Source organism: Panthera tigris, chromosome C1 (assembly GCF_018350195.1).
Source record: "Panthera tigris isolate Pti1 chromosome C1, P.tigris_Pti1_mat1.1, whole genome shotgun sequence".
NCBI classification, from domain to species: domain Eukaryota; kingdom Metazoa; phylum Chordata; class Mammalia; order Carnivora; family Felidae; genus Panthera; species Panthera tigris.
In genome coordinates, this window is record NC_056667.1 from 103,129,034 (window position 1) to 103,152,819 (window position 23,786).

The 23,786-nt window shown below is 48.1% G+C and overlaps 1 protein-coding gene across 4 annotated transcripts in view; it reads right to left on the minus strand.

The window, feature by feature from the left end:
- Positions 1-23,786, minus strand: part of PDZK1 (PDZ domain containing 1) — a 58,806-nt gene that overhangs the window by 24,152 nt on the left and 10,868 nt on the right. For 2 of the 4 annotated variants that reach the window (XM_042993953.1, XM_042993954.1), the window contains 2 exons: positions 1,192-1,403; positions 275-524 (listed from right to left, as the gene is read on the minus strand). In XM_042993953.1, the coding sequence (XP_042849887.1) occupies positions 275-524; positions 1,192-1,401 (460 nt within the window). In that variant the 5' untranslated portion in view covers positions 1,402-1,403. Of the gene's footprint in view, positions 1-274; positions 525-1,191; positions 1,404-4,373; positions 4,459-19,564; positions 19,768-23,786 lie in introns of those variants that run through there. The other 2 variants (XM_007092569.3, XM_015542233.2) reach the window with 2 other exon arrangements.

Genomic DNA, 23,786 nt, shown 5'->3' on the forward strand with positions numbered 1-23,786 from the left:
ATAACAAAGAAGCACCAGCCCTCTAACACTCTGACCTCAAAGCTCAGCCTAACACTAGGGGACAGGAGTGCCCAGTGGCCCCTCATCACCCCATGATGGGTCCAGTGTTTTGATCCCTTGTTGCACAATCGTCAAAGCAAGGGAAGGGTCAGGGAAGGAGGGAGAGGGGAGGGAGAAGCTACAATTAGACAGCCATAGCATCTGAAAAGGTGGTCAAAGAAGCCATTAGCCAATAACAGTATCTTTCTTCTGGAAATCCTGCCCTCAAGCCCACCTTGGACAGTTTTCAGAGAGAAGCCATAGCTGCTCCCCTCCTTCACCAGGTAGCAGAGACGCGGCTGCGTCCAAGTCTCTGCTCCTTCCTTCACCACAGGGAGCAGTTTCTTATCATTCAAACTCGGCTCCTTCCGACTTTGACCCAACTCTTTCAGGTCTACCCGTTTTTTCATGGCCTTCTCATAGGAATCCCCATCCAGGACTAGTAAAGTCACGGAGTTCCCACTCTTTCTGACCAGATCCACAACCTAGGAGGAAGAAAAAGATAACTTGAACCAAGAAGCGATTCCAGGGGATGCTCACCATCTGGCTCAGTCTCTGGATCCAGAGGATTCTGAATGCTGGTCTCTGAAGCCCAAACAGTCAGCACAGCGTCCAGCCGTCTCTACCCCACCCCTCCCAAGAACCAGGTGCGGGCTGGAGGGGGCGGGGCTCTAGCACTGTTAGAACTTAGAGCGCCCGGATCCCAGCTGGGCTCATGGAAACAGCATGGTGTGGTGGAAAGGGCGTGCATGGGGAGGCAGGCAGAAGTGGGGTAAGGTCAGACCGTCCCACATGTTCACTGCATCAAGACATTAGTAAGTCATCGGAGCCTCTGAGCCCTCATCTGCAGAATGGTAATACGTACCTCATGAGTTGTGACAAAGGTTCAACAAAATAATGATTATGAAGTCGCCCAGCATAGTTTCTAGCCTAGAGCAAACACAGTGCCTATTAGCTCTGACACTATTCAATCTAAGAACCATTTTGTGGTTCTCAGTTAATTTGGAGGAGACAATCAACCGGCAGAAAGTACAGCCATAGGGTGTCTGCCTTGTCAGTGGCAGCTGGGAGACCTCTGCTGACCCCAAACACTAATCAGCAGATATGTGGGAGCCAAAGAGATCCTAGAAGAACCCCAAATGTCCCTTTCACCTGCATATGTTCCTCCTTGTCCACAAAGACACCATTGATCCTAAGAACTCGATCTCCGTCCTTGAGGCCCGCCTTCTCCGCTGGGCTACCCTTCTCAACCACCCGGACCAGGTGGCCATCAGTGTCCTTCTCAATTCGCAGGAAGAAGCCATAGCTTTGCCCTTCTTGTTTAGACAGCTCACATTCTCGTGGGTGGAAGGTGGAGGCCATTTCTGTGATGAAAAAAATTGGATAAACCCAGGGGACAGAAAATCCCCTTGGAGAAAGAACCCATGTGTTCCATCTCCCATAATTCTCTTCTTCTAATCACACCAAATCTAGACTGTAGCAACACTGAGGTTTAGGAGGCCGCCTTCCAGGACCTGCCAAGGATTTCCAAATCTATTTCCCAAAGGATGACCTTTTTACTTGAGTTTCAGACCCATGTATTTGGCTGGGTCCCAGACATAGATTTTTCAGTTTCAATAGCTCCAAACCCAAATTCCTCTTTGTTTCCTAAAGAAAGTAGGTTTAACACCTGACCTAAATATTTTAAGGAAATACCAGCCCAGGACACCTGAGTGGCTTAGTCAGTTAACCGTCTAACTCTCGATCTCAGTCAGGTCATGATCTCATGGTTCGTGAGATCGAGCCCCATGCTGGGCTCTGTGCTGATGGCATGGAGCCTGCCTGGGATTCTCTCTCTCCCTCTTTCTCTGTCCCTCCTCTGCTCATGCTCATGCTCTCTCTCTCTCTCTCTCTCTCTCAAAATACATAAATAAATTTTTAAAAAAAGAAAGAAAGAAAGAAAGATACAAGCCCACTTTCATTCAAATATTTAAAGAGCCTCCCAAGTAGTAGGCCTTGAGGATAAATCTGTGGACAACATGGACCTTTACTTCGCCTCTCATACAGAGGCCACACATTTTTACAACAACACATGGTGAGGGATATGCTAGGAAAGAACACAGTGATAAGGCAGACTATAACAGAGGGCGCTGGGAGCAGGGATTGGGACAGGCAGAAGGAAGAATGGCTTCCTGAGAAAACGCCTTTCCCAAGACCTGAAGGACTAGTGGGAGGCAGGTAAGGTAGGACAGGATCAGGAAGACCTCAAACAACTAAAAACCAGAGAAGCCAGGCCTCAGAGCTGGCCTGGCCTATTGGAGAGGAGACAGAGAACCAGGACCCTGAAGTTTTAGAGCAAAGTAGGGATACCCAACAGAGAAAGGACTCCTGTGGCCGGGTCAGATTCTCCTGTTTGAAGCAGCTTCTGTTCCCATCCATCCTGCCCTTCCTCTTGCCTCATTGCCAGAGCAGGGCCCCGGGCCACAGGAGGAAGCAAGGACAAGTATGAAAACCACCAGCTGGGACTTTGGCACTAGGTTCGTACGGGGAAGGCTCCTGCCAGCATCATCGATCCCTCCTAGCGTAAGCATCTTCTTCCACAGGAGAGCGAGAACAGAAGCCAGATCGGCTGGTGCCAGGCAGAGGTCCAGGAGCAGAAGGCTGGACTCTGAGGTCACGCTGCCTGCTGCGCAAGCCTCGTGCTCGGCTCGTCACAGTTCCCTACCAGTAAATCAGAGAATAAACCGTCTGTCCCTTCCCTCCTGGAGGGACAGGAACAGATGACCGTGTGGGGTATGGGGGGTGGGGGTGGGGCGTGGAGGAGAGACAGCAAAGTGCTCCAGGCTCCTTAGAAGCCACCCCATGGTGATCCCAGATAGCCATCTCTGACCTTCATGCCCACAGAGACATACAGTTCAAACCTGGCAGAAAGCCTCCTGCTGCCTGACAACTTGGCCATTACAGACAGTCTCAGCGGAGTCTGGCGGCCACACCACCAGCGGCCCGAATGACTAAGCGGCCAAGAAAACAAACAAATAGACACTGTTCCAAGTGATCTCTCACCGAGGGCCCGGGGCTGAGCCCTCCCCGCTGTGTCTCCCACGAAGAGAAAAATAGAGCCACAATCGTGAGGTCATCACCCACCCATGGGGGAGCTTCGCAGCCCTCCTAGCATGACCCATCGCCAGGAAAGCACTGCTTTGGGAGGAGACAGGGGAGGGCATTAGGAGGGACTGGGCATCACCAGAGCAGGGCTCCCTTGCATGCAGGCACCCAGGCTCCCTGGGCCTTTACTTTTTCTTTCTGCTGAGCATCTGGCCTGCAAGTATCACTTCCATTTTCCAGCTTGAATCCACATCGCTGTCCACTCACCTCTAGATCCCTCTCAGCTTGCAATTTCATAGAGCTGAAAAGCTAGAAAAAACCCAGAGCCCTCCGAAATTTGGGAGCAATTGTAAACAAACCTCAACCAAATCCTGAAAAATCTGCAACAAGTCCTTATAATCAAAATAAAGGCCATTTCTCAGGCCCTCACCCCTAAAATTCAGCGATCTCCCACCCTGGGAGTCAGCCACAGGATCAAAATCTCTTTCTCTGCAGGTCTGGGAGGATAGAATGTGAAACCACCTTGCTAGGAGACTAGTCCTGTGTTTGGGGAGGGGGGAAGAGGCAACATTTTCCTGGGTCTCGGTAGAGACCCAAAAGCTCAACACACAAGAAAAGACAGATCACTGCTTCTTGGCAAGATCCCAAATTGTTTGTTTGATGAAAGTTTTCCAACAGCCAGACAGCAATCACTCAGATCCGCACTTGTGTCTTTGAAGCCTGGGCGCTGGCCCCCTACATCCTCCTGCCACCCGTCAGCCCTTCGCACCCGTCAGCCCTCCACACTGGTCAGCCACTGAAGGATTAATGCCGGTGCCCACGCCACACTGATGAAATATGTAACTCCTTCCACCACAGCAGCAGAGAAAAACATATCGAAACCCCAAAGCCGGGCCTTCCATTGGACCCTCAGAGCCCTAAAACTATTTCCTTGGCCATCTTGCTGAGAGACAATTCAGCTAGGCGTCAAAGGGGCTGGGCTCCAGTCCAGCTCCAGGCCTGGGTCCATCTAATCCGCATCCTGGTGTTACACTGGCCCCTAAATCGGGGCTGGGATCCACGACGACCTGCTGCTTTGTGATGAGGATGCCTGGGACTCTGGAACACAGGGCCTAATAGGAAGGATCTTTGTATTTAAGGGCTGTTTCTTCAGCCCCAATCTCCGTCTTCTGCTTCCTGAGAAAATCCAGCCCAGATCCCTATGGTGGACAAGTGTTTAACTAGCGAAAGCATATGGATTTCTATAATACCGTATCAGCAATCATCCAGTGCTGGAGCCCATTAAATCTTCAACAGGCGTTATTCCCCCAGTTCACATCGCCAAAATAAAACCCTAGAAATGAAAGAAAGCTGTAACCATTTCTGAGCTCTGGGAAGAAAATCAATTCTTGGCAACAAAGTTGTTTGTCTGTGGGAAAGAGAACAAAGTGCTGGCTGGTGGACAGGAGAGACTCAGGGCTGAGAGCCAGATATTTTTTCTAATCAATCTTAATTATTAATCTTACCTTTAGACCTCACCTTCTTCCAAAAGGAGTAGATTTTTGCTACGAGGAAAGAGAATAATATGCCCATGGCCCAGAAGAAAAACGCAACACATTTTAGAAGTTGGGAAGGCAAGGCAATGACGACAGAGGAGGGCACACAGGACCTCTGGATGTGGCCAGAGAAGAAAGAATTGAAGCCGCTGGGCTATTTACCACACAAAAGAAATAGCTGGTGGGACCCAGAGGACTCTTCTGAGCTCCAAGCTGGCCAAGGGTTCTAACCTCTCGGACAACCATCAACATGGGCCCATCTCTGACCCCGAGTCAACACCCCCTCACCACCAGCCTGCACACAGAGAAGTCTGAGCCAGGAGCTGTTCCTAAGGGTTCATGATCTACAAAAACCAGACCCAAAAAGCCAAGAGAATTCGATTTGGTTGGCCGAGGCTCAGAAGTCGGCTCATTTTCCCCTCAGTTTGTGTGTCTGGGTCTGGAAGCTGCCGGACTTTCCTCGGCAGGGCTGGCTGGGGAAGCAGTGAGACTCCACTCAGTTGATCCTGAAGTCGACAGGACTTGTGAAGTGTGCCTTACCTGTCACCCTGCACATCAGAAATTTCCCTGTTCTACCAAAAGAAAAAGCAAACAAAAACGAAAACAAAACAAAATAATAATAATAATAATAATCATCTGATTGCTTTTTAAATAGGCAGAGGACCTGAATAAACATTTTTCCAAAGAAGACATTCAGATGGCCAACAGGACATGTGAAAAGATGCTCAGCATCACTCATCATCAGGAAAACACAAGTCAGAGCCACAGAGGTGTCACATTACACCTGCCAGAACGGCCAGTAACAAAAAGAAATAAAAAGTGCTGGCAAGGATATGGAGAAAAAGGAACCCTTGTGCACTACCAGTGGGAATGTAAATTAGTACAGCCACTGTGGGAAACAGTATGGAGGTTCCTCAAAAAATTACAAAGAGAACTACCATACGGTCCAGTAATCTCACTATTGGGTATTTACCCAAGGAAAACAAAAACATTCATTCAAAAAGATATGTGCACCCCTGTGTATGGCAGAATTATTTACAATAGCCAAGGTATGGAAGCAGCCCGAGTGCCTACCAATAGACAAATGGATAAAGAAGATGGAAATATATATATTATATATATAATTATATAATATTAATATGTAATATTAATATATATAATATTAATAAATTAATGATATAATATATTAATATATAATGTACAAATATATATTTATTGTTAATATATTAATATGTAATATATTAATTATATTAAATAATGGAATATTACTCAGCCATAAAAAGGAATGAGATCTTGTGCTCGCTTTGGCAGCACATATACTAAAAAGAATCAGATCTTGCCATTAGTAGCAACATGAATGGACACAGAGGGTATAATGCTAAGTGAAATAAGCCAGAGAAAGACAAATACAATATGATTTCAGTTATATATAGAATCTAAAAAAGTGAACAAGGCAGAAACAGGCCCATAAATACAGAGAACTAACTGAGAGTTGCCAGATGGGAGGAGTTGGTGAATGGGCAAAAGGGAGGAAGGGGAGTGGGAGATATTGGCTTCCAGTTATGGAATGAATCAGTCACGGGGATAAAAGGTATAGCATAGGGAATACAGCCAATGGTACTGTAATAGTGTTGTACGGTGAGAGAGGGTAGCTACGCTTGAACACAGCATAAAGTTGTCAAATCACTATATTCACCGGAAAAGAATATAACATTGTGTGCCAGCTACAAAAAAGACAAAAATTAAAAATAAAACATTCTCTGTTCTAAGATAATTGTTATATGTGGAAATTTCTAATTTAAAACTATCATAGGGGCATCTGGGTGGCTCAGTCTGCTAAGCGTCCAACTCTTGATTTTGCCTCAGGTCATGATCCCAGGGTCATGGGATCGAGCCCCACATAAGGTTCTGTGCTAAGCGTGGAACCTGCTTAAGGTTCGCTTGCTCTCTGTTTCTCTCTCTCTGCCCCTCTCCCCTACTTATGCTCTAAAAAATTACAAGAGAAGAGAAGAGAAGAGAAGAGAAGAAAAGAAAACTATCATAGACATGAATGCTCATAAGCCTACCCAGTGCAGGAAACGGGTGGGAGTGAAGGGATCTTAAAGCCACTTAGCTCATGAAAACTCCATGATCTCCTAAGAAATATTTGAGAGTCTCAAGGTCAGTGGGAGCCTGACAAGAACACAAAGCATTTCCCAATACAAAAGTGAACATGGGGTTCTCTGAAACGTGCCCTACTCCAAAGCAGAGTTATTTGTCTAACTCCTGTGAGCCTCCAGGTATTTCATAAAGGAATCCTGAAGTTGCTAAAGATCAGATAAAACACAAGTCAGGAGATCAAATTCTTCTGAGGAAGGAAAAGAAAGGACAGCTCCTAGAAAAGTGAAGTAAAGCAAGAATTATAAGATCTTCGTTCATCTCCTCAATCCTGGGAGTTGTCCACTCATGCCCAAAGGCCCCATCCACTTTCATCTGAGTGAACAGATATACTTCGTCGAAAGAGTATACATCTACAGACCTTCAGGTGATGCGATAATAAATCACGTTGCCATTTGAAAACTCGCTGTGTGCCAGGCATGTACACAACCTCACTGAACCTCCCAAGCACCTTACAGATTGGATTCCAACCCTAGCTGGCCCCCAGAATCACCTATAGAGATTTCTAGAAATCGATGCCTACACCTCACCCCAGATCTACTGACTCAGGCTCCAGGCTTGAAACCCGAACAGGAGCCTTTTTAGAAGGTCCCACTAACTTAAGAAACTAGTGCTTAAAACCACCCTTTGCTGTTCCTAACTCCCACTTATTCTCCTCAGTCTTGGGATAACACCCTCATGGATCAGAAAAGAATGTCAAGGTTGGGTGAACTATTAACAGCCACCTTAAGCTCACCTTTACTCAACATGAGAAACCAAGGGGGCAGCTGGGATAGGAGAGGCCCTGGCCACCATGTGCAGTCCTCAGGATCCAGCTCTGACCAGTCAATGCCTTGGCCAACAGTATAGGAGTGCATGGTGACCTGAAGCCTGTGCCTCATGCCTCCCTCCCCAAGTTCCAGTTCTGAGCCAGGCAAACAGGATCAAGCAGGTGAAAACAACCTTGAACGGCTCCCATGTGGTCTTCACTCTATGGGTTAAGTCTGTGGGGCCACTTTCCACCCCCTAAATCTAACCAACCTTAAAAGCAGAAGCCATGCCTCCTCCCCCAGCACCCTGTGGGTGGAGTCTTAAGCTCCATTCCTATCTGAGGCCCTACCAGTCATCCTGTGGTTCTTCCAGTCATCCCATGAGCCCCTGGGCAAGAGGAATGCGTGACAGCTCTACTTCAGCTTCTTGTTCCCTTCCAAGCACTTTCCCCCTCCTTAACTTCCTCAGTTAGCATACTGGAGTGGGTGAAGGCCACCTAGGATGGTGATCAAAGGTTCTTCCACTTTCTACTGAACATCAAGAAGAAGACATATGACCCTGGTTTCATTTGTCCAGGCCACCCATGTTCGTCCTGACTTGAATGCAGAATACTCTTGGGGCACCTGGGTGGCTCAGTGGGTTAAACGTCTGGCTCTTGATTTTGGCTCAGGTCATGATCTTACAGTTCACGTGTTTGAACCACATGTCGGGCTTCATGCCGACGGTGAGGAACCTGCTTGCGATTCTCTCTCTTCCTCTCTCTCTGCCCTTCCCCCGCTCATGCAGGCATGTGCTCTCTCTCTCCCACCACCCCCCAGAAATAAACATTTTTAAAAATGCAAAATACTCTTAAATGGTTGATGGAATAAAGTTAAACACCACCTCTATTCTCAAGGGACTTTTATAGTTGAATAGGGGCAAAGGAAAAGTTTTAGTACAAAAAGAGTTACCTCTATGAGCACAATCTAAATGCCATAAGACCTACAATGTGGGGCAAATTCAGGAAGACTTCACAGATTAGGTAGGACTTGATGTAGATCTTGACAACAGATAGGTAGGACTTCAATAGGTACAGAAGTAGGAAGAGAATATTCTAAACACTGAGAACGATGTGGACATCAGGTGTGGAAGTGGGAACGTGCTTGGGTGTGGTCAGAGAAGAGTTAAAGGCCCAACATGACAAAAAGGACAGCCAATTTATCTTTCTGAAATCAAGAGTCAGATGCTTGGGGTGCCTGGGTGGCTCAGTCGGTTGAGCGTCTGACTTCGGCTCAGGTCATGATCTCGTGGTTCGTGGGTTCGAGCCCTGCATCGGGCTTCGTGCTGACAGCTTGGAGCTTGGAGCCTGCTTCTGATTCTGTGTCTCCCTCTCTCTCTCTTCCTCCCCTCCTTGCACTCTGTCTCTCTCTCTCTCTAAAATAAAAATAAACATAGGGGCGCCTGGGTGGCGCAGTCAGTTAAGCCTCCGACTTCAGCTCAGGTCACGATCTCGCGGTCCGTGAGTTCGAGCCCCACATCGGGCTCTGTGCTGATGGCTCAGAGCCTGGAGCCTGTTTCGGATTCTGTGTCTCCCTCTCTCTCTGCCCCTCCCCCGTTCATGCTCTGTCTCTCTCTGTCCCAAAAATAAATAAACGTTAAAAAAAAAAAATAGCTTGTTGAAAGGAAGATTTATTTATGTCTTTATGTCTGCTTTGCCGGAGACGTCTGTTGGTACCAGCTGAGACACAATAGGGTTCCTCCTATGCTGTTGGAAGAAATGGCACTTGTGAGGCCCTGGGGCTGGCTCTGAAGGAAGGCGGGCACGCGGGCACAGGGCAGGAGGGGGCACCAGGAGGCCCTTGGGCAGGGCTGGTGGCTGTAGGGAATTCTCGGCCTGTCTACAGTTGCTGACTTAACATCTCCGTCTCCACCAACTGTGCTTTTGCGACAGGAGTCTGGTGTTCTGTTCGTCTCACAGATGCACTCCGGTGGTGTAGGAGCCCTGTGCTCCACGTGGGCCCAGTGTGCGGCCATTGCTCAGCCTTGCCAGTGACGCTGTTTCCTCCTTGCTGAAGTTGCAAGGGTTTTCTAGACCAGCAAGGCGTTCAGTGCAAAGCGAGCGGCATTCGGGCTGAATGTACCGCTGGGCCCCTGCCCTCTCTGCCCGGCCCGCCTTTGATGAAACAGACATAATTTACTCTTCGGTATCTCCTACGTATACAATCAGATATCTATCCACAGTCACAATTCCTAGGGTTAAACATTATTCACCTGCTGTCTTGTGAAGTTGTTGTTGTTTAGTTTTTTCTTGGCTCCGGCATTGGTTACGTAAGTGCCTTGCGAAGAGAGGCTATGTTTTGTACTCGCTGCACCACTGGTTCCCAACTAGGAGAGAGGACGGCACTAGACCCATGGTGCTCATGGCTGGCGGTTGCAGGGTACCCTGTTTGTGGAATAATCCAATTGTATCCTCTGCAGAAGACAGTCCCGGGGCCCCTTCTTTTCTCCTGAAGTCACTGCGCCTGGCTGTCTCCAGTGACATCCCTCTTCTGTTTTTCTGCCTCCAAACAGAATGCAGCTCCCCCTACATCCTTTCTGTAATCTTCTGGAAAGTCAGTGATGCTACATGGCCAGTGGGCCTTAATCACTGGTTACTCCTTGGCTACGGATGATCCACACCCAGACCAGCTTTCTGTATATTAGGTCATGCCTCCCTCATTCGATCTTCTCTACCCTCATCTGTTCCTTGGTCCCTGTGCTGGTTACCTCGTGTGCATGTCTGTTAGAGCTCATCTGCCTCAGGTGCCGGGACCCCCTGGCCCACTTAGCCTTGAAGTTTTATAAAGGCTCCCTGGCACTTTTTTTTTTTTCTTAAATGTTTTATTTATTTTTGAGACAGAGACAGAGAGCAAGCAGGGGAGGGGCAGAGCGAGAGGAAGACACAGAATCCAAAGCAGGCTCCAGGCTCTGAGCTGTCAGCACAGAGCCCGACAGGGGCTCAAACCCACGGACTGCAAGGTCATGACCTGAGCTGAAGCCGGACGCTTAACTGAGCCACCCAGGCACCCCATCCCTGGCACTTTATACTTCCTTGATAGGTGGTATTTGGTTCTATTTTTGTAATTCCCTGGCTATCAGACTTACATGAAACTTCTGGGTTCTGAGGAATCTGAATTCATTAAGTTCATTATTTGCACTTTATTCCGTGAGGAACAAAATCCTCAGCCCTGACTTCCTAACAGCTAAAGCTGACTTTGCAGAGATGGCATTCAGGCCACGGATGGAAAATCGCCAACCTACTAATCAAGGGGCCTGCCTACCCCCCAGCCCATCCCTCCTTGTCTGCTTCAAAAAGAAAATGGGGAACACTGTTCAAATATTCTCACAGAGGAGGGGGTCCCCAGGGCATCGGGGCTCCCACCAGAGGACAGGGAAGATGATGCAATGGCCTTCTGTGCTCCAGACACTGTGCTTAGATGCTCCACAGGTTCTGTCTTAAGCAATCTTCACCGTGCCCATATGCATCTCTGATTTCAGGCACACTTCTGTCTTTCAAAATCAGGGAAGTCATCCATATTCTTGGTGCTAGTAAGTGCCAACACTGGGATTAAAAACTGGGTTATTTTTTAAAACTCTTTTTCTTACTGATATCCTTTACCCAGACTCGAGTGATGTGGGAAGATGGAAATAAAACTACAAATTCCCGGGGCACCTGGGTGTCTCAGTCGGTTGAGCGTTCGACTTCGGCTTAGGTCATGATCCTGTGGTCCTCGAGTTTGAGCCCTGTGTCGGGCTCTGTGCTGACAGCTCAGAGCCTGGAGCCTGCTTCAGATCCTGTGTCTCCTTCTGTCTCTGTCCCTCCCCCGCTCATGCTCTGTCTCTCTCTCTTTCTGAAGAATAAATAAACATTAAAAAAAATATAAATTTCCTTTCTATCACCTGCATACCTAGACATCTCTTTTAGACTTTTCATGACTAGAAATTACTCTGTTTTAAAGATCTTTAAAAAAAAAAAGTTTACTTCTTTATTTTGAAAGAGAGAGAGAGCAGGGGAGGGGCAGAGGGGAAGGAGGGAGAGAATCCCAAGCAGGCCCCAAGTTCAGCGCAGAGCCCAACATGGGTTTCGATGTCATGACTGAGATCATGACCCGAGCTGAAGTTGAGAGTCAGACGCTTCACCAATTGAGCCACCCAGGCGTCCCTGTTCTAAAGATCTTTTAAGATGACTTTTCCAGGTCGATACCTTATTTTTTGGAACTACTCCTTCAGTACCTCATTCCTTCTCATTCACCCTGCTGAGTCAGTCCCTGACCGCTCCTCTCTCTAGCCCTACACTGGTCTCCCGTTCCTGCTCTGTGCTCATCCTAAGTATAGAAATTCTCATCTTTTAGCCTTCTGTTTTTTACATAGGTCAAACCCCACCTTAGGGTAAAAGTTACCACTTTCTCCTATTTTTTTTTTTTTTAAATCCAAGTTAGTTAACATATAGTGTAATAAGGGCTTCAGGAGTAGAATTTAGTGTCTCCTTCTCTTGTTGATGGACCCTATGGTGCGAAGAAGCCATGAGAAATCATCCTGATTTGTCCGCTATAAATTAGTAAGATCGACCTAACTATCTGAGGGAAAAAATTTAACTGAAGTTGTTTCTTAGAACATTGTATTCAATTTGTTGACTCATTTTAGTGAAACAATGCTGTGGCTACTGGAAATCCTTTTGGCCAGTGGTTAATAAACTGCCAGCCCAGGGCTTGATTCTGTTGCGTTTACATGGAGTTTCTTAAAAAACTGGAAATAGCTGTCGTTTTTTTACAATGGGGACATTCTGCATACATCCAGATTTCCAGATTCTCTTGAGAAGTCGGCAGATCCAGCTTTCTGGGTTCCTATTTCCTCACTGCAGCTGTCTTTTCCTGCCAAATACCAGCTAATTCACAGGCCTCTCCCGGCCAGCCTCTGCAATTTGTCAGTTTGAACCCATGGACCCTTGGTCTGTGTTCCCAAAGATCCTCATTTGTCTCAGCTACTTTGCAGGAGGGATTGAAGGTCAGGTGAGTGGCCTTATTTTCCTCTTTCTCTCATTTTGTTTTTAACTTCTGCCCCAGTGGAAATATTTCATCCCATGGAGGTTAAACCCATTTCCTGTCCTGCCTTGATGGCAACATGCTGCTCATTTTCTTCACATTGGAAATAAAATCATCATCTCTGCTTTCCCCTCAGGCTGCTATCCCGATGCTCTCCATCATCCCCTTTTTTTTTTTTTTCCAATTTTCTTTAATGTTTATTTTTGAGAGAGAGACAGAGTGTGAGCGGAGGAGGGGCAGAGAGAGAGGGAGACACAGAATCCGAAACAGGCTCCAGACTCTGAGCTGTCAGCACAGAGCCCGATGCAGGGCTTGAACTCATAAACCGTGAGATCGTGACCTGAGCTGGAGTCAGATGCTCAACCGACTGAGCCACCCAGGCGCCCCATCTCCATCATCCCTTTCAAGATGAGTCTATATTCATTGCCTCTGTTATTTACTATTCTTTTGCTTCTCAGGCCCACTCCATCCTGGGCTTCCATGCTATTTTTTTTTTTTTTTGATGTTTATTTTTGAGACAGAGAGTGTGAATGGGGGAGGATCAGAGAGAGGGAGACACAGAATCTGAAGCAGGCTCCAGGCTCTGAGCTGTCAGCACAGAGCCTGATGCAGGGCTCGAATTCACGGAGTATGAGATCTGACCTGAGCCGAAGTCGGATGCTTAACCGACGAGCCACCCAGGTGCCCCTGGGCTTCCATGCTATTTATATATTTATTTTATTTTATTTATATTAAGTTTATTTATTTATTTTGAGAGAGAGCATGCACGTGTGGGTGGGTGAGGGGCAGGGAGAGAGAGGGAGACACAGAATCTGGAGCAGGTTCCAGGCTCTGAGCTGTCAGCACAGAGCCCGATGAGATCATGACCTGAGTGAAGTCAGATGCTCAAACAACTGAGTCACCCAGGCGCCCCACCATGACACCATCTTTTAATGGTATCGCTTTTCTGTCAGTCACCAAGGCATGAGCTTGGTTTTCGCTGACACCTTCCCTTTGCAACACTGAACTCAAGCAGAAGCCTTGTGAGTCTCCTCACTGCCATAGTAAGAATACCATAAACTGGGCGGTGGAGTGTGTGTGTGCTTAAACAATAGAAATTCATTTCTTCACAGTTCCAGAGGCTGAGAGTCCGAGGTGAAGGCATCAGCAGGGTTGGTTTTTCTGAGGTCTCTCTACTTGGCTTGCAGACGGCCACCTTCTTTCTGTGGGTTGCACTCCCTGTGTCTCTTCATCATCTTGTAAGGATTATTGGATTATTTCCCTACCCTGTGACCTTATTTAACCTTAATGATCTCTTTGTAAAGTCCAGTCTCCAAATATAATCACCTTGAGGGTTAAGGCTTCAACAGAAGAATTTGGGGAGGGACACAGTTCAGTGCATAAGAGAGGGGAGTCTGGGGCTTGAAGCAGGAAAGGCATCACAGTTGGATAGTAGGAAAAACTGAACTAAAGTAATAAATCTGGGAAACAAACGGCCTTCCTGGAGCAGCAGGTAGAAGGAGACGGTGATGGCAGAATTAGAGCGATCTTGTAGCTCAGCACTGCGAGGAGCCAAAAGCACCCTGTGCGGGAGCTGGCTGTTCCTTGTGAGGGCAAACCACAACCCAGCTGCGTGTGAGAGAGGTCAGATTAGGGGGAGGAACAGGGGCCATGACACCCCCGGGGGCTGTCGACCTGTTGCACCTGTCCTCTGGTCACAGTGGGTGTAAATGAGTATTGTGGACACGGGTGCTGTTGAAACGGCTCTGACTGTGGCCACCTCTGCCTCCGGAAATCTGAGGGAACAGGACTGAAGGATTGATATAATCTGTCGCTTTACTGCTGTTGCCTCCACTCTGTTCTCACAGCTGCCGTGCCGGGTCAGGGCCTGACCGTCTGTGAGTAGGATTATCACAACGGCCTGTGACCTGGCCGCCCCACGGGGCTTCTTGGCTCCAGTGCATCCCGCCTGCCATTCTCGTGGAGCCCAGCTCTGAGCCTGCCCTTCCTCTGCCTGTAGTGGCGTCTGCTGACCACGAAACTCAGGCCAGATCCTCGGGCTGGAGTTCAAGGCCAAGATTTTACAGCGTAGTCAAAACTAATAGAAGAATCTCAAGATCGGGTAATTAACAGTGGGAAATGATGGCAAGAGGTAGAGAGAAGGAGAACGGAAAATGTCACTAAGCTTAGGACACGGAAGTCCAAGGGCCCGGGTGGCTCAGTCAGTTGAGCATCTGACTCTTTTTTTTTTTTTAATGTTTATTTTTATTTATTTATTTATTTAAAAAAAATTTTTTTTTAATGTTTATTTGTTTATTTTTGAGAGAGAGAGAAACAGTGTGAGCAGGAGAGGGGCAGAGAGAGAGGGAGACACAGAATCCAAAGCAGGCTCCAGGCTCTGAGCTGTCAGCACAAAGCCTGACACGGGGCTCGAACTCCCAAACTTTGAGATCATGACCTGAGCCGAAGTCAGATGCCCACCCGACTGAGCCACCCAGGCGCCCCTAGTCAGCAAGACTTCTAAGAGTAAGGAAGCCGTGTTCTGTTTCAGTGATTAAATATAACCCGTGGGGAAGGAGGGGGCACCTGGGTGGCTCAGTCAGTTGAGCATCCGACTGGGGTCATGACCTTGTGGTTTGTGAGTTCAAATCCCATGTCGGGCCCTGTGCTGACAACTCAGAGCCTGGAACCTGCTTCGGATTCGTTGTCTCCCTCTCTGACCCTCCCCCACTCTCTCTCTCTCTCTCTCTCTCTCTGTCTCTCTGTCTCTCTCTCAAAAATAAATAAACATTAAAAAAAGTTTTTTTTTTTAATAACACAGTGGAGGTACCTGGGTGGCTCAGTCAGTTGAGCATTTGACTCTTGATTCCAGGGTCGTGGGATTGAGCCCTGTGTGGGGATCTGTGCTGAGCATGGAACCTCCTTGGAGCTCTCTTTCTCTCTACCTCTGCCCTTCTCCCCCACTTCCATGTACGTTCTGTCCCTCTCTGGCTCTCTCTAATAATAATAAAAAATAACCGTGTTTTTGCAGAAAAATTTGGAAAATACAAGAAGTATAAGGAAGAAAAATTGACCCATAATGTTACAGAGACACAGAATCCAAAGCAGGCTCCAGGCTCTGCCCTGTCGGCACAGAGCCCGACGCGGAACTCGAACTCACGAACCGTGAGATCATGACCTGAGCCGAAGCCAGACGCTTGACCGACTAAGCCACCCAGGCTCCCCTTGACCTTGCATTTCTACCCCTTCCCTGTTTTCGTGTGTGCCAGAGTCCTCCTGCCCCCGGGCTCTCCTGGTCACTGCCTTCAGATCTTGCCCTCATCTTGTCAGGCGCTAAAAGAATTGTGTAAGAAACAGAATCCAGGGCAGCTGGGTGGCTGAGTCGGTTAAATGTCCAACTCTTGATTTCGGCTCAGGAAATGATCCCACGGTTCATGGGCTCAAGCCCCGTGTCGGGCTCTGTGCTGACAGTTTGGAGTTCTCAGTCCTTCCCTCGCTCTCTGTCCCTCCCCCACTCGCATGCACATGCTCTCTCTCTCGTTCTGTTTCAAAAGTAAATAAATAAATAAATAAATAAACATTAAAAACAAACAGAAGAAACAGAATCCAAACCCCTTGCTCAGGCTCAGCATACCCAGCCCTGTCTCATTCCCCACAGCTCCTCAGTAGACAGCAAACTGGCCTCCTCATGGCCACCGACACCCAGCCTGCCCTTTGCTCGTGCTACCTGCTCTGCCTAAAGCACCTTCCTCACTCTGATTACTTATTCATAGTAGCTCCTAAGCAAACATTCTTTCCAAGTCAATGAATTCAAAACCTACCCATTTAAAATTTTCAAATTTTAAGTTAAACACAAATCCCTTCCTGACCACTACCATCTGAAGGCATCACTCCATCATCCAAATTTCAAGTAGCATTTATATAATCAACAAGTTACATTCACTTCCTACTATGGGACAGATACCAAGGCCCCAGCCAGGTTAGACACTGTTCTGCCCTCACAGAGCCCACTAGTGAGGTGCGGAAAGTCACAAGCATAATTACCCAACAATGGCATGGGTGCTAGAACATTTAAAAGAAAATGCTTTGCTGCTGTTTTACATATTTATCGAGTTCCTACTAAGCACCAAGCACCAGCCTCGGTACCTGTTATGAGTTTGCATTTAATCCAAATGCTCCATTCTACAAGGGAAAAAAAAAGAGATTCTGAAAAGTTAAGTCGGTTTCCCATGGCTATTCGGATAAGCAACAGAGCCTGGATTCAAAGCCACTTGAGTCAGGGCTCCTTCGGCCATCTCCCCAGCCTCCCCACCATGAGGCCTATGCTGTGTTAGGGGACGCACGCAGTTAGGCTGGATGGAGGAAAGCACCGCAGGTGAAGAGCGCACTGTGTTCAGGAACGTGAATGGCTCAGCAAGCCCAGACAACAGGTATATGTTGAAAGGAGGAAGCAGGTCAGGTGAGACTGTGAGGAATCTTAGGCGCCGTCCTGTCAATTACAGAAGAGCGAGCGAGCGCATCAGTGCTGAGAGCAGTTGAGGCTTAGAGCCTCTCGGATGCCGGAGGCCATCTCAGACCCAGAGCAAACCCTGCGTTGCTGCCTCAAGGCTATCTTTCCTGTTTATCAACACTCCTTGCCACGGCCTGTGCTCCTTCCTCCCCTGGGGTCCTGCCTGTGGCAAAGGTGTCCGAAGATCATCAAAACAGCGGCACTGACAGTGTGCGAGGCCCTGTGTGCCTTCCCCTCTCTGATCCTCCTAACACTAGAATGAGGTACTGTTGTGCCATTTGATGGATGCGGACACAGAGCCTCAGAGGATAAGAATGTGTCTGCTCTGCCACGCAGTTTGTCAATGCCAATGCCCATACCCTTCACAGCCACCGGACAACCAGGCAACGAGATTAAGAAAAGCTGGACGGTCCTTCACGAAATGCCAAGGAGAGGAGTTGCCGAGATCTTGAGGAAACTTGTCCAGTTGAACTTGCTACCCTCCTCAAACTCCTATGCAACAAATGTGAAAATCATTTAACCAAGATGCAACCCAGAGATGCCCATGCCCACGTGATCAGACCCAGGACCTCAGATGATCGGACAGTGTCAGAGTTCTTAACTGTCCTCTCCTTAAGAGCAGTTTATCAAAAACATCCTGATTCTGGGACGCCCCGGTGGCTCAGTTGGTTAAGCCCCTGTCATGCCTCCGACTTCAGCTCAGGTCATGATCTCGCAGTTCATGGGTTCAAGCCCCGCGTCGGGCTCTGTGCTGACAGCTCAGAGCCTGGAGCCTGCTTCGGATTCTGTGTGTGCCTCTCTCTCTGCCCCTCCCAGCTTGCTCTCTTTCTCTCTCTCAAGAATAAACAACAAAAAACCATCCTGATTCTATTCTTGCAGCTCCTTCCCTGCCAAACTAACTTCCATTCAGCCAAATATCTAAGCGTCTACTCTCTGCCAGGAGCTGCCCCAAGAGCTGGGATTATTGCAGGTGACACAAAGGACAAGATCCCTGCTCTCCCGAAGCCTGACATCTGGCACGGGTGACAAGTAGAAGGTAAATGAGAGGATTTCTGGTGACAAAGGCTATGTGTGAGGACAGTCAGTGGTGGGACAGCGGGGGGGGGGGGGGGGGCAGGTAGGCTTAGCACTTCCTGGAAAGGTAACATTTGGATTCAGACCCAGATGATGGGACAGAGCCAGCCTTCCAAGCAACCGGGAAGCTCCGAATACTTAGAGCCCCACCTTACACTTGGTGAGCTAGTCATTAACAGCGATCCACTCTCGACTCCTGACTTACAAGTGAGTAAAGAGGCTCTTTGCGATGAAACACCAGGACAAGGAGTCCCAATGAGTCCTACGAGCCTGTTTCTTCCCACAGAGCCTTGGGACACACACACTGGAAATGCACACACCTTACCTTTGTGCTTTAAATCTCCTCAAACACATCCTGTTTATAATTTTATGTTCAGTACAGCCCTGGGGAAAAAGGAGAGGCCCTCACTGATAGATGATGAAATTGAAGCTCCAGTTGGCTGACCCCTCCAACGGTCTGTCACTAACAACCAAATCCCAGGGCAGGCTCTTTGAATTCTAGTCCCAAGTCCTTCTCCCTGGAGGAGAAGGAGCTGCCTAGCCAGCGGTCTAGGAACACAAGACATCATTACCAGCTACTTCATAGTTTATAGTGCAAAGAACATACAAAAGAGTCAAAGATAAGAACAATTTACTTAGTCATAACACACAAACTCAAAGTCCCTGAGTTATTTGCTGCAGGAAAAGAACATGTGACTACAGGTGACTGGACACCCAGCCCCTGTGGCTTCTGGATCCGGGCCTGAGAACACGTCGGTGCAACCCTGCGGGGACAGCTGAGGAGAGAAGAACCAGCCCAGACCCGACCTCGGCCAGTGAGCCCTTAGGTGAAGTCACACTGAAGTCCCTTGACTCTTCCGCTGAGGAAGCGGCCTATGGTTCCCAAACGTGGCTACACACCTAAATCATCTGGAAGCGTGTTAAAGAAACAAAGATTTTCAGCCCCACACAAGACCCTAGAATTATAAACTCCAAAGGGTGGAGCCTGGAGAGGTCGATTTAAAACTCAGCCAGCCTAGAAACCCCCTGGTTTTTCCACATTTCTTCCTGGGAGCTCCGTTGTCACACTCCCTTATGGGTGCACGCCAACACCCCCTCAGGCAACCCTGGGAAAGCTTTTTCTGAGGATCAGTTTGCCAATCCCTTTGTGAAGCAGACCCTGACCTGCGAGGGTCAGGAGTCACAAGCAGAGAGGACCTCAGAGTGTGGGCAATACCCCGCCATCCCACGAAAGGGCCCTAGCTCCTTCCCCATGAGCCTCCCTTGTGCCCTGGCAGCCAGCCACTGCTTGGAAAAGGAGAAAGGAAGAGAAAGAAGGTGGCTCAGGCCCAGGCAGCCAGCGCCCTCAGGCAGGGGGACCCAGTGTCAGCTCTTACCTGGATCTGGGAAGAAGAAAAGCTGGTCCGCTCACCAGGGAATTCTCTCTCTGCTGGCCAGCTCTAGTCTTGGAACTCACTGGACTTTGAACAAAGATTGATTTAAAAGCTGATGTATTTAACAGGGACCTGTGGTCTGAGTTCCAGTGACCTCTGTCCTGCTTCCTGCCAGCTGGTGGGCCCAGAGCTGGTGTTAACGCCAGTCAGCACTGGGCCCGCCTAACCCTGCGGGGATGCGACTGTTTGTCCGCCCCTCCCAGAGAAGAGGAGGGGGAGGAGGGAAAGGGCAGCTGGGGAGGAGGCGCCTCTGCCTTCCTCGGTCCTCTCCGTGCCAGGTGTCATGGTCACCCCAACCAACACCTCCATATGCAGTGTGTTAAGAATGTCCACTGTGCCCCAGCACAGGCTCAGAGCTGAGGGCCACCCCCTGGGCATCCTCATGCTGAGACCTTCCTGGGGAGGGGTAACCCATGTAACCCCCGCCGAGTAGAAGGCCTGCAGGCCAAACCCTGCTCCGACTTCCCAGATTCCCTTCCTCTTCTCAGATGCCCTCTCCTCCTTAGTTTTTTCACCTGAGGCTGCTCTGTTTCTATTCTCCAAACTACGGACAGTTGCCTTCCTCTCACACCCACTGAGAGTCTCTCAGGCAAGCCCAGCCGGGGAAGGTGGGAGGTGTTTCAGCAAGTCCTCAGTGTAGCTGTGGCCGCCTGGGCGGTGGGGAGGGGCCCTGCGTCAGCCCCTCGCCCCCCAGCCGCCCTGAGCAGATGATCCCTTAGCAGCAGCACCCACACGGGCAGGCCCTGACGCCAGGCGGCTGACTGACCTGGATCCTTGGCCCACACTAGAAATCGGGGCAAGAAATTGCTCCAGGCAGTAAGGCAAAGCAAACCGCAAGCCCAGAGAGGACCGGGTGGCCTCAACCCTCCTCCACCCAAGCCGCAGGGGCTGCTGATCTCAGCTGGGCCTTGGCTTTCCCCGGCAAAGGCAGGGCCCAAACCACAGAGTAAATGGTCAAAAACAACAAACATCTGAGCCGCTAACTCAAAACGGGTCATTTTCAGATGTATTGCCTTGTGCCCTGGGCCTCCTGGGTGGATGTCTTCCCAAGAGGCAGGACATAATGGGGAAATCTGAATTTAAGACTGGAACACCTGTGTTCAAATGCTGACTCTGCCATTTCCCAGCTGTTTGATCTAGAGTAATCCACTCCAACTCCGAGACTCACTTTATCATCCATAAATAATGGTTATTATATTGTTTTCAGAGATTTTCTTTTTTTTTATTGAATCAAAATGTCTCTCACTTCTGCTCATAAATCCAAATGGTTCCCTCCGGAGCTACCCTAAGTCTACTCTTTATTCTACATAGCAGCCCTTTGAGTATTAAAAGGCTCCTTACATCCTCCATAGGCCTTCTTTTCTCTGGGATTCTGTGAATACCCCTTATTCCTTGGCCATGACTTCATGGCTTCTCACCCTGGACCCCAGCCAATCTGTCAATGTCTCTCTTAAAATCAAGGGCCTAAAAGGGAAGCTTTAAGGTGAGGGAATTGTTCTATATCTTGAGTGTGCGCGTGGCTATGTAATTGTCTAAAATTACCAAATTTCAGGGGCACCTGGGTGGCTCAGCTGGCTAAGCAACATACTTCAGCTCACACCATGATCGTGTGGTTTGTGAGTTCGAGCCCCACGTCAGGCTCTATGCAGACAGCTCAGAGCCTGGAGCCTGCTTCGGATTCTGTGTCTCCGTCTTGCTCTGCCCCTCCCTCACTTGCACTCTGTCTCTCTGTCTCTCAGAAATAAACAAATGTTAAAAAAAATTTTTTTTAGGGGCGCCTGGGTGGCTCAGTTGAGTGGCGTCCGACTCAGCTCAGGTCATGATCTCATGGTTTGTGAGTTCGAACCCTGCGTCAGGCTCTGTGCTGACAGCTCAGAGCCTGGAGCCTGCTTTGGATTCTGTGTCTCCCCCTCTCTCTGCCCCTCCACTGCTCATGCTCTGTCTCTCTGTGTCGCAAAAATAAATAAAACATTTAAAAAAATTTTTTTTAATTTTTTTTAATTACCAAATTTCATCAACCTATCCACGTAAAATAGGTGAATTGCACTGCATGGAAATAATACTTTCACTGTTAAGGAGCCTAAGTCGGTAATGTTTATTCTTGAAACTTCTAAAATAAAAAAAGTTGGACAAAAATAAAATAAAGACAGCCCTCCCATTGGCATGTATATTAACCAGGAGACTTCTCAGACTTGCCCTTTACCCCAGCACTATGGAGAAATTGCCACAAGCCTTGAGACTGGGAATAGAAAATGCAGAGAAATGCAGAGAAAGTTTTGGCTCAAAATCAAATAGAAACAAACAATTATTTTTTTAAGCGACAAAACCCTTTCCCAGTGGAATGTTGGTTGAACGGAATGAGGTTTGCTCTCACTAAAACTTGAATTTTAAAAGCTCTCATGCCTGTAAATGGATATGATCTGATTAACGCAAAGCAGTCTTTTTACTGATTACTTAGATCTAGACGTTAATGAGAAGAGAAAACAACATCTATTATGTGACTGTTAAGCCTTTATATCTATGATTCTGTTTAACCCTCAGCCCAACCCTTTGAGACACTGTCTCCATTTAACAGATAAGAAAAGCCTAGACTCACCTGGTCAATTATCCTGCCCAAGATGACTCGGTTCAGAAGGACTAAGGAGCCTGTCTGTGAGTGTCACTGCGCCTGTTGGATAAGGGACAGTCCGGGGAGGGACTGAGCTTTCCTTGTCTAGGGGTATGGTATGCCAATGGAGGCTGATGGTTCTGTATCTTGTTACAGAGAGATATCCCGCACCGCTGGGGAGCTCGGAGTAGGTGTAGGGGGAAGGAGTAGACCTCTAGTAGACGTGGGTCTTCCAGCTTGGGTCTCTTCCAGCTTGGAGTTTCTGTGACCCTAAACACCATGGATCGAAGACAACAGTGTCATGACGGTATGCAGGATAAGCCTGGTGTGTGGGTAGAAGGGCATGAAGGTAAGAGGTGTGAGTGTGGGCTTTGGAATATGGAGCATGGAACCCATGAATAGTTCTGTATTTTTTTTTTTCTTGCGAGCTCAAGTTTGGCCTTTATCTATCAGATAGATAGATAGCAGCCCAGGTGGAGGGTCTGTTTTTGTTTTTGTGAGGCAGCACCCCTCCATACCGCTAGGATGAGGAAGAAAGCCGCTAACAACCTGGGGCCAATGTTGGTGTTTTCTAGACCATGCAAAGCGTTCACCCCAGCTACAACCCCAGCGCCTTCTGAAAGCAAATCTATGGGAATTCACAGGAGGAAATTCTTTCTTCTTCCCAGAGTGCAGGCCAAGATAGATGGTTTCCTTGCTCTCCCTGATTGGGTTTTCCCTGTTCTGTTTTTACACTAAATAGGTCCCTCTTCATCATACTTATATCTTATGTTTTTAAATTATTTTCTGTCTCTCATCCACAATATAAATTCCCGGGGTCAGGGATCTGTATTTGTCACAGCATCCCAAGTACCTGGGATAGAAGTCTAAATTACAGCAAGCTTTCAAAAAATGGAATCTCATTCTGCCAGCATGACTGGCTTGTATCCCACCCTTTCGTTGAGAATGTAACTTTTTGAGGGTCTCAGTCCCTAGGTCCTCTCTCCTATCCCAAAGTGACTCTGTGAGGACAAACCGCTTACTTACTGCTGTTTCAGCTTCCTCTTCACTTCTGGACCTTAGAGACCTCCTTCCTTCCTTCCCTCCAAGTTTAGCTATCTATTGAAAAAGAATTTGATACATGTATTTTTTAATGTTTTTTTTTAATTTTTTTTTGAGACAGAGAGAGACAGAGCATGAACGGGCGAGGGTCAGAGAGAGAGGGAGACACAGAATCTGAAACAGGCTCCAGGCTCTGAGCCGGCAGCCCAGAGCCCGACACGGGGCTCGAACTCACGGACTGCGAGATAGTGACCTGAGCCGAAGTCGGACGCTCAACCGACTGAGCCACCCAGGTGCCCCTAATGTTTATTTATTTTTGAGGGAGAGAGAAAGAGCACGAGATATTAACAACCTCATAAGATATTTTGGAGACTTAAGTAAGAAGACATTTGTAGATCATCCAGAACCTGGTAAATACTCAGTGTATACTAACATTATTACTATTGTTTTTGTAAGTTATGCCCTCTTGATTTATGGGCACACATTGTACAAACGAGCTTATGCAAATAAACGGGC